Below are 14790 nucleotides of genomic sequence, written 5' to 3'. Positions count from 1 at the left end.
GGCTACTTAACAAACATTTTTCTCCTGTTTCCTCTTAGTATCCTTTGAAAGAAATTGTGGTTATTCATCAGGATCCAGAAGCTCTTAATGATATCAAGTCTTTAGAAAAGTATATCCTTGAGGTAAGATAGATGAATCATCTGTTTGGGATCCAAATAGTTTTTTGGTTTTTGTTTTTTTAAGAAGATAATTTTGATGAATATTCTTCCATGGGTTTTTTGTTGTTGTTGTTGTTGTTTTGTTTTGTTTTTTTTGTAAATCATAACAAATATAAAGATTTATGAAATTTTACAGTTTGCATAGAATCATCTTGCTATGGACTTTTGTTTACATATCCTATTTCATGTGAACTTGTTTTCATTTCTCATATATATTTTTTTTTTCCTGGGTACTAAATATAGGAACTGAATGTTCGAAAAGTTACACTGTCTACAGATAAAAACAAGTATGGCGTTCGGCTAAGGGCAGAACCGGATCACATGGTCCTGGGGAAGCGTCTGAAGGGAGCCTTTAAAACCGTGATGATGGCCATCAAGCAGCTGAACAGTGAGGAGCTGGAGCAGTTCCAGAAGAGTGGTGGGTGTCCGCTCAGGTGGGGCTGTGTTTCCTTCATGTCTTCAGGCCAGGGCATATTTCATATTCAGGCTACTATCGGACTTTGACCTTCTCATCCTCTTCTTAAATAAAAAGTTTTTTCAAGTTCATAAGAAAAATTATTATAAATTATGTAAATCATTTTATAATTACATAAATAATTCCAAAGATTTGGAAAGACAATAAAAATGACCCCTAGCCCACCACTCATCCCTGTAACTAATAGACAGGTAACTACTCGCTGTAATTTAATATGTAGCCTCATAAGTGCTTGTGCATTGCTAAAATTTTGACTTCTTTCCACCAGTTACATATAGTCACAGAATCAGTCTTAATGGAGATCGCACTAAACTTTTAAATTTCTCATCTTTCACTTTTATGTATTTCAGTACTTTATGTACTTTGGCAGTTCTTTCCTACATTCTTAACTTTGTGTTTTCAATTTATATTATCAAAATATTATGTATTTGTATATGGAAATGCTATTTTAGTAGCTGTATAATTTTCCTTCATGTGCATAATTCATGTTACCATTCTTTGGTTTGGGTGCTTTAGGCCACTCACCATCACATTTTAGTCTATTCATAGTATGAATATTGTTCCAGTGAATACTTTTACATGTATTTATTTTATAGAATTGATGTCTTTAGGTGAGATAACTAGATTGAAGTTACTGGATCAAATGGATTAGGTTACCAGGGAGCTCTACAAATCCCTCTGTGGCCTCGAAAACCATCCTTCCTTGTGAGAGAAAACAGCTTACTGGGGCTTCATGACTGGGGAATGGTGTTCCCCAGGAGCATCTGGAAGTTGCTTGTGGAGAGAAAAAGGACAATTTTTGGACGTGTCCGAACAAAGACTGGAAAAGAGTCAAAAGAAGAGATTGCAGTGGTTTCAGAGGAAAGGGAATTAGCAGTGAGGTTTGGAGCTTCTTGTTAAGGAGAAATGGATAGAGCTCACCACTGTTCTACCCACGCTTCTGCTAAGATATCTACATATTGATCTCTTATTTGTCAAAGTTGGATTTGTTCATTCAACAAATATATTTTAAAGCCCAGTAGAGCTGAATATAAAGTGCTGTGAAGAAAGAATATGGGGTAATGTGAGAATATGTAGCCAGGAGGCCCAGTCAACTTATGGGGCTAGGGAAGGAACCTCAACCCACTCTCCCCACCCCACTAAATAGTGTCTCAAGGTGCCCAGGAATTTGAAACCTTGCTATGATAATCGTACTCAGTCTGAATATGGCTGTTTGACATCCTTCAGCTGCCCTAGGACACAAGTTATTTGTTATTAGGTCTACCTAAAATTGAAAATCATAAGCCTAAAGGTATTTGGAGTAGAGATTTAAGGACTCGGGAATAAGATGAGTAGGTATGGAAATTCTGGGACATGTCTCTAAGATTCCTCAAATTTTTAGAGGTTAGCAGCTAAAACTTGAGTCACTCGTTCCTAATCCAGCTCAGAATATTTAATTGGAAGATGCCGTTTCATCAGCCTTCTAAGTCCCCAGTCTAAGTCATTTGACCAAGTAACCAGCACATCAGAAATTCCTAAAGTAAACCTTACTTGAAACTGAAAGCCTATCATTTCTAAACTGTAGTTTCTGGATGAAGTGTTCTGTACTGATGGAAAGCAGAAGAGTTTTCAGAACGCAGGGACCTAAAGTAGAACTGGCAGCCTAGAACTTGAAGCCCAGGAACATGACGAGAGAGCACAGGGGGCTTTCTTGAAGGTGGGACCACCATCAGCATCTGCCCACACTTTCTGCTGGCCCTGGACAGACCTGCTACACAGTTCTTCACACCGTCCATCTCATTTCACCCACACCAACCCTTCCAGCCACTCGTGAGTGGACTCTAAAAGACTCATTCACCATCTGCTCCTTGTTTAGATGGGAACCTGTCGTCTCATGGTGCACCTCTTTAGCTTGTGACCTGGAAGCTTATTAAAATGGACATTGGTGCTGACTTAACTGTCCTCAGGGCAACATAGAGTATTCTACAGATGTCACATTCTTGGCTGCAGCAATGGTAGGAATCCGGGGTAGTAACATCTTCTCACATCTGCAGCCCTGCTGCTGTGAAATTTTCATCAAAATGGGCACAGTGCACTAGTAACCAGGCAGCTTAAAGAGGAGGAACTGATGGAGTCGTCTTCTCCCTCAGGGAGCATTGTCGTGGAAGGCCATGAATTGCATGAAGAGGACATCCGTCTCATGTACACCTTTGACCAGGCCACAGGTGGGACTGCACAGTTTGAAGCTCACTCAGATGCTCAGGTATTTTTCTGTTTCCTACAAGGTTCTTTACAAAGAGATAAGAACATGAGAAATTTTACTTATTCCTTTCCTGACTATGTTGACAGTTTATCTCAAGGTAAAATAAACCAGATATTTACTTTTGATTTGCTGTATTAAACTTCTCTATGGTAGACCCTTGACATATATGTTTGTTTAATGAATGCATGAATCAGTGTTTTGTAGTTATTACTTGTGAGAAAGTCTTTTAAATGTTGGATTGCAGAAAAATAAACTCCGTGAGAAACAAGTCAGTCATGACACAAGAAAGGAAGCCAAATCTTTTTGTTTTTAAAACAGATTATCGTGATACACATAAGAGTAGGATTCATTGTGGCATTTGTACATACATATAACATAATTTGGTCATTTTCATTCCCCGTCCCGCCTTCCTCTCCTCACTCCCTCCCCCTATTCTACTGGTCTCCCTTCAGTTTTTTTGTTTGTTTGTTTGTTTTTTGAGAGAGAGAGAGAAGGAATTTTAATATTTATTTTTTAGTTTTTCGGCAGACACAACGTCTTTGTTTGTATGTGGTGCTGAGGATTGAACCCGGGCCACACGCGTGCCAGGCGAGCGTGCTACCGCTTGAGCCACATCCCCAGCCCTCCCTTCAGTTTTCTTGAGCTCCCTCCCCACTTTCTTTCTTTTTTTTTTTAATCGTCTCTAGTTTCCAGTATGAGAGAAAATATATGACCCTTGGCTTTCTGAGTCTGGTTTATTTTGTTTAACAGTGCTCTCAAGCCAAGTCTTGATATCTGCCTGGAGAAGTTCTCAGGTGGAAATAAGTTCGGAGAGGCCCTATAGTGGTTAGGTTGGAGGTCTTCAGGAACCTCTCCGTGAAGAAAATGTATAGGCTGTTTCGGATTCAGGGTCAGTCCTTTTGTTAAGATTGAACAGAGTCTCTCTCCCCAGTCTTGACTCCACTTCTCCAAGCAGGAATATCTCCCGTGGGGGTGGGGGCAGTGGGTATTGCTGGAGTCCAGCTATGCCTACTGCCAGGTACAGGGGGAGGTGGCATTTCCATAAAAAGAAGACCAGCCTCCTCAAGCCTTTACACAGAGATGTGATTTCACATCTGCCAGTCTCCACGTGACAGTGGCAAGGAGTCAGAGATGACATGGCCAGAAGGAAGGCAGAGAAGCAGTTTCTAAGCAGTGAGAATAGGCAGCCCTTCCTGGTAAGAGTACATCAGGGGCCTGGAAAGTTTTTCCTATTTAAAGAAGTGTCATCTGTGATGCCTCTTAATTTCTTGATGTGGCTCACATATTGTAGTGGGCTATATCCACTTCCACCTGTCTTTTTGTGTATTAAGGCGGTTTGTGAACTTCTCTGATTGAGTTTACTCCATGGGAAATGGATGATTCCCGATTTACAAGGACTTTTGTAGAGTATATTTCACCCTATAATGTGTTATGTAATCAAAGTAGTAGTGTCATTATTACTGCATATAACCAAAACCTTCAGAACAGATGTGATAGGAACTAAGGTTAGGAATAAGATGGCAGCTTAAATCAAGTCATATAAAAAGTATTGAAGTCCATTCTAGAATTCACGTTTTGAATCATACTGACAAACTAAAGGATCATCAGTAGTCACAGATCAAGAAAATTGCCTGGAGTTGGCTGCTTTGAGGCCTCAGTCCACTCATTTGTGGTATACAAAGTTTACTTTTCTGGGGAGTGTCATGTTTGTTTATCTTAATTATTAGTAGACTTGATGCTCGTTATTAGATGACCAAAATACAGAGTTTCATGAGGGACTTGTGAAGGAGGGTCTTATGTCATCTCCTGTGAGCAGCACCCTACAAAGAAGTAAATGCTACATCTTTCTCCCATGGTGAAGGATAGCTGTTTACAAAGAAGTACCTGAATGGTGAAGGTACTGGATTAGTTTTATTTCCTTTGTTTAGTAAAATGAATAAATGGTATTGCATCATAGACTCCTGAGAATTCAGTTTTTACATGTATTTTTTTCGATGTTGCTGGGGATCAAACCCAGGTCCTTATTCATATAGGCAAGCACTCTACCTCTCAACTATAACCAAGAATTAGTTTTAAGTAACATTTTGCTGAGTTTGAAAGACAGGTTCTTCTTGATTGTCACGTTGTGCGTTGCTCCTTCTGCAGGCTTTGGTGCTCTTGGATGTCACCCCTGACCAATCAATGGTGGATGAGGGAATGGCTCGGGAAGTCATCAATCGCATCCAGAAACTTCGAAAGAAGGTCAGTTTGCAGATCAAGGAGAAGCTGCCTGTGTTTGTTTTATGTTGGTTGTTGACAAGGACCAGCAAGGCATGTAATGTAAATTAAGCTGATGGATTAATGGTAATGATTCATTAATCCGTTGTCTGTTAAGGTTGTACTCTTCAGGGAAATTAGGCCTCTTTTTCTACCTGCTTACACACTCTCAAGCTGGATATGGTTCTTTTTATTTCTTTGACCAAGAGTTTTTAGCTAACCTATGCCTCTTACCATTCTTCTTCAATTTCATCGTGCTTCCACAAAATCACCTGGAACGATAGCTCTCTGGCTGGTGCGGAAAGTAACTTGAGATGACAGTGTCTCTGAGGAAGGCAGACCTGCAGTCAGTGTGGAGGGCTTCTTGCACAGGGGAGAGATTTGGGGCCTGGACAGAGTGGGATGGTTTTTCCTCCTTTGGGAACTGAGGAAGGCACAGAGCCCATTGCCTGCAGAGCAGAGGGGCCACCAAACCTAGTGAGAGAATGGGAAAACTCTTACCTCAAGGAGGTGTCGACATTTAGGAGTTCTCCTATATATCTTCCTCCCCAGGCCAGATGTCTGGGATCTGTGGGTCTCAGAGGAGTCATCCAGCAGATCACAGGAGTGTTTGTGCACACTCTGCCAGTTCAGAGCTTTTTGAGTGAGTTCTCAGTTGTTCCTTTGTTTCAGTGTTCATGAGGGGCTGATTGTATTAGGAAGACACCCATCCTGTCTTCCCAAAGAATAAGAAGAGGACCACAAAGCCAATCATGTTCTTACAGTGTAGCTCTTTCCAAGGAGGCAGCCCTTGCTTGGTGATCCAATGCGGTGTTGTCAGTACTGGTTTGATAGTACCTGAGTTTTGATTAGCAAAATGTGCTTCTTTTTTAAATTTTTCTGTATATACTTTCAGTGTAATCTGGTTCCAACTGATGAAATAACAGTCTATTATAATGCAACGTCTGAAGAAAGGTACCTGAATAACGTTATTGAAAGCCACACAGAATTCATATTTGCCACCATAAAAGCTCCCTTGAAACCATACCCAGTTCCTACATCAGATAAAATCCTTATTCAGGAAAAAACACAGGTGAGTTCAGAATTCTTTTGAACTATTGAAAGATTGCAGATTTGGTTTTACTTTAAGTTTATTTAGTTACATCTGGATATTCTGGCGCCCAATAGAAGTATTACTCTGAATGGTAGTGAGTAGGTTCAGAGAGGAATCCATAAGAAATGAAGGGGAGGGAAGCAGAACTGTTCTCGTACAAGTTCTCTTGGAGGAGGTAGCCAGGAGGGTGTGTGAGATCTGCCAGGAAATGAAATGGCTATGTGGATCTGTTTTGTCTAACACTAGAAAAGTTGATATTATAGATGCTGGTGATAATCGTTAGAAGTAAGTGACAATTGACTTATTTTTTAAAGAACAGAATAAAAGAATGGGAATCTTTTTTTTTTTTTTTTTTTTAAGATTTATTGTTCTTGTTAAGAATTCAGTGATGGTGTGACATACTGCAGTCTAAAGGCTGCAGTTAATCATATGTTCTCATTTGCTCAGTTAAAGGGGTCTGAATTGGAGATCACACTAACTAAAGGAGCATCCCTGCCTGGTCCTGCTTGTGCATATGTCAACCTTAACATTTGTGCAAACGGCAGTGAACAAGGTAGGAGGAAATTCATTCCATGGCTTGTATGGCATTATTTAAACCTTTGGGAATCTTTAGGCTATCAGAAGGGAATTGGTAAAAATCAGATAACTTTTTGTTTTTAATTGACATCAAAGTGAATCCATTAAAGTAAATGATGGACTTGCACTTACAGGAAGATGGACGTGTTTTTCCCAATTCCTCCCATTAAATACATCAAAATACCCAGTCCATTATATACCAAAGCAAACATAAGACTGTCAAAGGTAGAGGGAAGAAAGCAGACCAGCTAGGAATGTTGAAACCAAGCAACATTATAGTGGTGAGTTCCCTGGATTTTCTTTTTTTGCCTCATATATCTCAAACGTAGGGCTTAAGAAGTTGGCAACCTAGAAATGCCAACAAGTACAGACCAAAAAAAAAACAACACAACCTTGCTTTCTCTAAACAAAGGGGTAGGATTTTGTTTGAGGTTCTGGGGATTGAACCCAGGGCCTTACATAAGCTAGATAAGTGTGGAGGAGCAGTAAAGAGGCACCACCATTTAACTGGGGCTCTAGAGGAGAATGAGATCTCTCTCCCCTGCCACCCCACAGTAACAACAAGCTTGGTTAAAGTAGAGCCTGATAGTGAACCTGGACTCCTTCTCCCACCTTGAAGTAACTAGGCAGTGTCCCTTTTACCTGCCAGTGTGGCATCAAAATCAACTAAAATAGAGATCTTACTCAAATGTCCAGGTTTCATTGGAAAATCACTGATCATACCAAGAACCAAGAAGATCTCAAACTGAATGAGAAAAGATGCAAATACTTACTGACATGACTGAAATGTTAAAATTGTCTCAGAATTTAAAGCAACCATAATAATGTTTCAGGGATTAATAACAAATATAATAGAAACAAATGAAAAATACAAGGCCTCAGCAAAGAAATAGAAGGTATAAAGGAGAATCCAATTGAAATTTTAGAACTGAAAAATACAACTAACCTTCATGTGGTAGTACATGTCTATAATCCCAGCTACTTGGGAGGCTGAGCAGGAGGATTGAAAGTTTAAGGCAGCCTGGGCAACTTAGCAAAACCCTTTCTCAAAACAAAAAAAAAATTTAAATGGGCTGGGCATGTGGCTTAGTGGTTGAACACTTACATACCATGCAGACACGAGATCCTGAGTTCAACCTCCAGTACTAAAAGAGGAGGAAAAATATAGCTTTAAAAAAAACCAAAAACCTCAGTGGATAGACTCAGCAAAAATAGAAGAGAAAGGAAAGAATCAGTGAACTAGAAGATGGAAAAAAAATTATCCATTTCTGAACAACAGAGTTGGAAAAAAATGAATATCAAAAGATTAACATTCTTGTTACTGGAGTCAGAAGAGAGAGACTAAAAGAGTACTCAGAAATAATAGCTAAAAACCTCCTAAAGTTGCCAAAATGTATAAATGGGACCCCAGAGAGCTAGTCACTCCTTCTACTGTGTTAGGACACAGCAAAAAAGTGCCATCTGTGTACTTGGACATGGTCCCTTACTAGACACCAAATCTGTGGGTGTCTTGATCTTGAACCACTGAGTCTTCAGAAATATGAGAAATGAATTTATCTAGTTTTATAAGCTACCTAGCCTGTGGCATTTTCTTACAGAGTCTGAACAGACTAACACACTGAGTGAAACACAAACAGGATAAACCCCAAAGAGTACATATCAATACACATCATAATCCAACTTCTGAAAAGTTGACAAAATGTGTTGAAAGTAGTGAGAGAGATAAAATACCTTACTTACATTGTTTTCTGATCAGAAAACAGGCCAGAAAGTAAAAGACATCTTTCAGCTCTTGAAAGATATATATTACCTGTCTAGAATGCTATATCAGGCAGCCTACAGGATGATGGGAAAATGAGAGAAAACTAAACAAATATGTTGCCAGCAGATCATTCCTACAAGAATAGCTGATTGAGTATGTTTTTTGAGGGGACAGGGGATATACCAGGGATTGAATCAAGAGACACTTAACCATTGAGCCACGAGTCACATCCCCAGCCCTTTTATTTTTTATTTTGAGGGAGGGTCTTGCTAAGTTGCTTAGGACCTCCCTGAATTGCTGAGGCTGACTTTGAACTTGCAATCCTCCTGCCTTAGCCTCCCAAATTCCTGGGATTATAGGCATTCACCACTGTGCCCTGTGCTACTGGAGTTGTTTTTCTTTCTTTCTTTATTTTTTTTAATATATATTTTTTTAATTTTTTAATTTTATTTTATTCTAATTTGTTATATATGACAGCAGAATGCAATTCAATTCATATTACACAAATAGAGCACAATTTTTCATGTTTTCATACACGTACTTAGGGCAGTGATGTCCATCACATTTTACCGTCTTTACTACCCCCATATCCCTTTTCTTCCCTTTGCCCTATCGAAAGTCCATCTATTTCTCACATGCTGCTCATCCATCCCTATTATGAATCAGCCTCTTTATATTAGAGAAAACATTCAGCATTTGGTTTTATTTACTTATTATTATTATTATTATTTTTATGTGGTGCTGAGGATTGAACCCAGTGCCTCACACGTGCTAGGCAAGAACTGTATGGCTGAGCCACAGCCACAGACCCTCTTTGTATTCTTAATAGCTGCCATTCTGACTGGAGAGGGATGAAATTTTGATTTGCATTGCTCAAATTGCTAGAGAAGTTGAACATTTTTTCATATATTTGTTGATTGATTGTGTATCATCTTCTGTTCAGTTTCTTGGCCCATTTATTCATTGGGTTATTTGGGGGTTTTTTGGTGTTAAGATTTTTGAGTTCTTTATGTATCTTAGAGATTAGTGCTCTATCCGATGTGCATGTGGTAAAAATTTGTTCCCATTCTGTAGGCTCTCTATTCATTCCACTGATTGTTTCTTTTGCTGAGAAGAATCTTTTTAGTTTGAACCCACCCCATTTATTGGTTGGTTCCATAACTTAGCTATTGTGAATTGAGCTGCTATAAACATTGATGTGGCAGTGTCACTATAGTATGCTGATTTAAGTCCTTCGGGTATAAACCTAGGAGTGGGATAGCTGGGTCATCTGAAGTGTAGGTTGCTGGGTTTCTGTTCTCGCGACTAAAAGGCTCAGGAATCACTCCAGGTAAACTGGGCTAACTGGTCTGCGCAAAATAACCACACAAGAGACACAAGTACCTTTTTCTTTGGGATCGCTGTGATGGCTCCTCTGACCTTAAGGGTCCTCAGGAAGAGAGAGAGAGCACACGCTGACCCCTTTTATTGAAGAGAAGCTATTCAAATGAGGCAAGGGGTCAGGTTTCAGGGGGCTGAGTCTATCTTCCTGATGTCCACTGTCAACAGGTTGACTGACACCTGGGTAGTCCACACTCAAGGGCACTGTAAGAGAAGGGGACACATACAAGGCACTTCCATGGAAGATTCTATCCTAAACAGGGCAAGGGGTTATATTACAAAGGAACAGATGAGCGTAGCTCCACCCATGGGGCTATAGCAAGATACACCCATGCAGGAGACACCGTCCCTGGAACCCAAGAAAGGTGGGGAAAGCTCTGCCAAATTGCTGTGACGGAGCACCTCAGCACCCAGCCGGGGAGTATGACTCAGTCATGTGCAAGGTTGATCTCCCACAGTAGGTGGTAAAGATTTTATCCCATTCTTTAGGCTCTCTTTTCACATCCTTTGCTGTGAAGAAGCTTTTTAGTTTGATATGATATATCAAAGTGCATTCTACTTTATGTATAATTAATTAGAACAAAAATTTTTTTTAATTTTTTTAAAGAAAAAAAAATTCCATTTATTGATTCTTGATTTTATTTCTTGCACTGTAGGAGTCTTGTTGAGGAAGTTAGTTCCTAAGCTGACATGATATAGATTTGGGCCAACTTTTTCTTCTATTTGGCATAGGATCTCTGATCTAATGAGTAGGTCCTTGATCTACTGAGTTTTGTGCATGGTGAGAGATAGGAGGTTAAATTCATTTTGCTGCATATGGATTTCCAGTTTTCCCAACACCGTTTGTTGAAGAGGCTATCTTTTCTCCAATGTATGTTTTTGGCACCTTTTTCTAGTATGAGATAACTGTACTTATATGGGTGTGTCTATTTGGGTGCCAATACCATGCCATTTTTGTCACTATAGCTCTGTAGTATAATTTAAGTTTTGGTATTGTGATGCCTCACTTTTCTCACTGAGGATTGCTTTGGCTATTCTGAATCTCTTATTTTTCAAAATGAATTTCATGACTGCTTTTTCTATTTCTATGAAGAATGTCATCAGAACCTTAATAAGAATTAAATTAAATCTCTGTAGCACTTTTGGTAGTATGGCCATTTTGACGATATTAATTCTGCCTACCTAATAACATGGGAGATCTTCCCATCTTCTAAGGTCTTCAATTTCTTTAGAGTTCTGTAGTTTTGTCATAGAGGTCTTTCACCTCTTTTGTTAGATTGATTCCCATTTGGGTTTTTTGTTTTGTTTGTTTTTGTTTTGTTTTTGAGGCTATTATGAATGGGGTGGGTTTTTATATACATATAATGTGTATATATATTTAGTTGTAGTTGGACGTGATATTTTATTTATTTACTTAAATATGGTGCTGAGAATTAAACCTAGTGTCTCACACATGCTAGTCAAGTGCTCTACCACTGAGCCACAACCCCGGCTCATGAATGGGGTAGTTTTCCTAATTTCTCTTTCAGTTGATTCATTACTGATACATAAGAACATAATTGATTTATGGGTGTTGATTTTATATCCTGCTACTTTGCTGAATTCATTTATGAGTTCTAGAAGTTTTTTGGGGTCTTCTTAATAGGGAATTATGTTGTCACCACATAGGGATAGTTTGAGTTCTTTTTTCCCTATTTGTATGTCTTTAATTTTTTTCTTCTATCTAATTGCTCTGGCTAGGGTTACACTGATTGAATTTTGAATATTGAATAAGCCTTACATTCCTGGAATAGACCCTACTTGGTTGTGGTGCATAATTATTTTTTTATATAGCTGAATTCTGTTTCAAAAATGTGGTAAGCATTTTATACTTTCATGTGAGATATTAGGGTTTTTTTCACCTCTCTTCATATGGCTGCATATAAGCATGGAATAAATAATTCATATGGCCCAAGTTTTCCACTTACATTTGTGGAAAAAACAGGATTTTTCATTTAGGCACAAAGTTTTAAAGACTGGACACCAAGAACACTGTCCATAAAAGGGAAAATTGGTAAATTGAACTTTATCAACATTAAAATGATTTTCCTTGTAAAAGATACATAAAATGAATGAAAATCAAGCGGCAGACTGGGAGGCTTTTATAAACAACATATCCAACAAAAAACATCTAAAATGTAGAGATCTATCAGCACTCAACAGTAAAAATACAATCCAATTAGAAAAAAAGTATAAACATTCTTGTAAGAGAATATGCTAATGATGAAAATATTAACATCGTTATCCATTAGGGAAATACAAATTAAAACCACAGTGAGGTTTTGCTGCACACCTATCAGAGTGACTCAAATAAATGCTGGTGAGGATGCAGAGGAGCTAGATCTCATACAACGCTGGGGAAATGTAAAATGGCACAGCTACTCTGGGAAAGGGTTTGTCAGTGTCTTATAGAAACTAAGCCTGTGCTTTCCATGATGATTCAACAGTTGCACTGCTAGGTATTTATCCCAGTGAACTGAAAACATGTTCACCAGGTCACCTGTTTGTGGATATAACCAAACACATAGTAGCCAAAACCAGGATGCTCTTCAGCAGGTAAAATGGCAAAGTGTGATACATTCATACCACAGAACACTGCTTAGCAATAAGAAGGAACAACCATTGATTAGCACTGCCACTTATTTTAATCCTTTAGAGATGATGCTGGCTGGAAAAAAGTCCCCAAAATTCCACCCGTGTGATTGCACTCTTGAAATGATACCACAGGAATAAAGACTATTATTTGCTAGGAGTTGTGGAGGCATTAGGGTGCTTATCAGAAGGAAACAGGATTCTTGTGATGACAGAACTGTTCTGTATCTTAATGGTGATGATGGATGCAGGATCTACACCAGTATTAAAACTGAAGAGAACTAAACACACACCCCAATAAGTAAAAGTAAAACTGAGGAAATCTGAATAGGATTAGCCGTGTACATCATTGTCGATACCCTGGTTGTGATATTGTATTATTTTGGTAAAGATGTTACCTTTGAGGGGAACTAGGACCCGTGGTATCTCTATTATTTCCTATAACTTCATGTGACTATAATTACCTTATAATGTTTAACAATATCTGTAATTGAATCTAGGTCTAGGATACATCAACATCAGGGCCACTGAAGGGTATTTTTTAGATAATGATCAGATCGTATTTTTAACCACTCTGTACCTTGTGCGTTTACAAATGGCAACAAATGAAAAATGGGGGTTATAAATACAAAGATTTGAATCTAGAAAAAGATGAGAACTATAAAGTCTCATCCTTAATCATATCTACTTGAGAATTGCCAAAACTTGTACTAAGTAGATAGAAGTAGTATATACTTCAGAAAAAGAAAAAATAAGATATTAGGGCTTTAAACCCCCTTGTATACCTTGTCTTTTCCTCTAAGTAAAACATTTGTTTTTAAGTCTTACTTTTTTAAAGATCTTATTTTTGTGGATTTTTAGGTGGAGTTTTGCTTCTAGAAAATCCAAAAGGGGACAATAGGTTGGACCTTTTAAAGCTGAAGAATGTTGTTACTAGCATTTTTGGTGTTAAAAATACAGAGCTGTCTATCTTCCATGGTGAAACAGGTATGTGGAAAGAGAATGTCTGTGCTTTGACTCTACCAAACCCTGGTGCTTTTCTTGAGTCTACGTGCTATGATACAGTTTTTAAAAATTACAGCTTTTTTGCTGATTATAATTATCATTTTTCAAATGTAAGCTTTTCATGGTGAAGTTGGAAATTAAGAGGAGCCACATTATAACAGTGAAAAATTGCTTTTTGTTTTAAATTATATTATTATTACATTTATTTTTCAATATTAAGTATTTCTACTGTTTTGGGGGCTGGGATGTAGCTCGGTAGTAGAATGCTTGCCTCAGTTCAATTTCCAGTACAAAAAAAAAAAAGATTTTCTACTCTTTGGATGTCAATGGAAAGCACCACTGTAAAAAGACAGCATGATAATTTAATAGTGAAGTAGGAAAAGGTGAATGACTTCAGAGTTTTTATATTTTTAGAAATACAAAACCAAACTGACTTGATGAGTCTTAGTGGAAAAACACTTTGTGTGACTGCGGGATCAGTTCCCTCTCCTGTCAACAGCCCTAGTACTCTTCTCTGTGAATATATCAACCTGCAGCTCCTGAACGCAGAGCCACAAGGTATGTGTCTCCTGGGGCAGGCAGGCTGTGGGGTGTTGGGTGTTAAGATTCCCTTAAGGCTCAAATCTATGACTCGTGTATTTGTCAACACATAACAGTGATTTTAAAGTGTAGACTCCCCAGCTATTTGGAGAGCACCACAGGTTTTTTTTCTTTTCAAAGTGTGTTTATGGAGAAAGCCTTTATCTATCTGGTGTGGTCAGGAAACTACATAAATAGATTAGGTAAAAATGACAAATAATGAAACAATTGTTTAAATCCCAGAATGTTTCATTTTATAATTTTTAAAATTTTTTCTTTTATCATTTTCGTTGTCATTGTTGTTGTTTATTTTTATTTTACCCTTTTTTCCCTTGGTAAATGTTCTGAAAACTTGTATGCCTCCATGCCTTAATCAAGAATCTATAGATTGATACCTATTTTAGCTTAGTGTCGTGGCACATTTGAAATAAATCACCAGGTTAGTCCTGAAACAGGACGAGGAACTTCATTTGCTGGCGACCAAATGGTGGTGATTAATTTGCTTCTGCACACTTTGACCCCCCCACCAGGATTCACACATGTCATTTATAGCCCCAAACCCAAGCAGAGTAGGTCAGAATAACCTAAGTCAGGGTACATTGCATAGGAATGAAAGATAATATCTTGAGAAAC

At 38.3% G+C, this 14790-nt stretch overlaps 1 protein-coding gene across 2 annotated transcripts in view; it reads left to right on the top strand.

The window, feature by feature from the left end:
• The window catches only part of Iars1 (isoleucyl-tRNA synthetase 1), a 59683-nt gene that overhangs the window by 39319 nt on the left and 5574 nt on the right, over positions 1–14790 (top strand). The window contains exons 26-33 of one of the 2 annotated variants that reach the window (XR_003584883.2): positions 39–122; positions 402–576; positions 2763–2875; positions 5021–5116; positions 6027–6203; positions 6672–6777; positions 6935–7081; positions 13435–13560. Coding sequence is in view for 1 of the 2 variants with exons in the window: in XM_027950971.2 (XP_027806772.2) it covers positions 39–122; positions 402–576; positions 2763–2875; positions 5021–5116; positions 6027–6203; positions 6672–6777; positions 13435–13560; positions 13993–14136 (1021 nt within the window). In the remaining variant the exon portion in view is untranslated. Of the gene's footprint in view, positions 1–38; positions 123–401; positions 577–2762; positions 2876–5020; positions 5117–6026; positions 6204–6671; positions 6778–6934; positions 7082–13434; positions 13561–13992; positions 14137–14790 lie in introns of those variants that run through there. The other variant, XM_027950971.2, reaches the window with a different exon arrangement.

Source organism: Marmota flaviventris, chromosome 16 (genome assembly GCF_047511675.1).
Source record: "Marmota flaviventris isolate mMarFla1 chromosome 16, mMarFla1.hap1, whole genome shotgun sequence".
In the NCBI taxonomy this organism is placed as follows: Eukaryota; Metazoa; Chordata; class Mammalia; order Rodentia; family Sciuridae; genus Marmota; species Marmota flaviventris.
The sequence above is the reverse complement of the archived record's forward strand: the minus strand, read 5'-3'. Positions and strand labels throughout refer to the sequence as shown.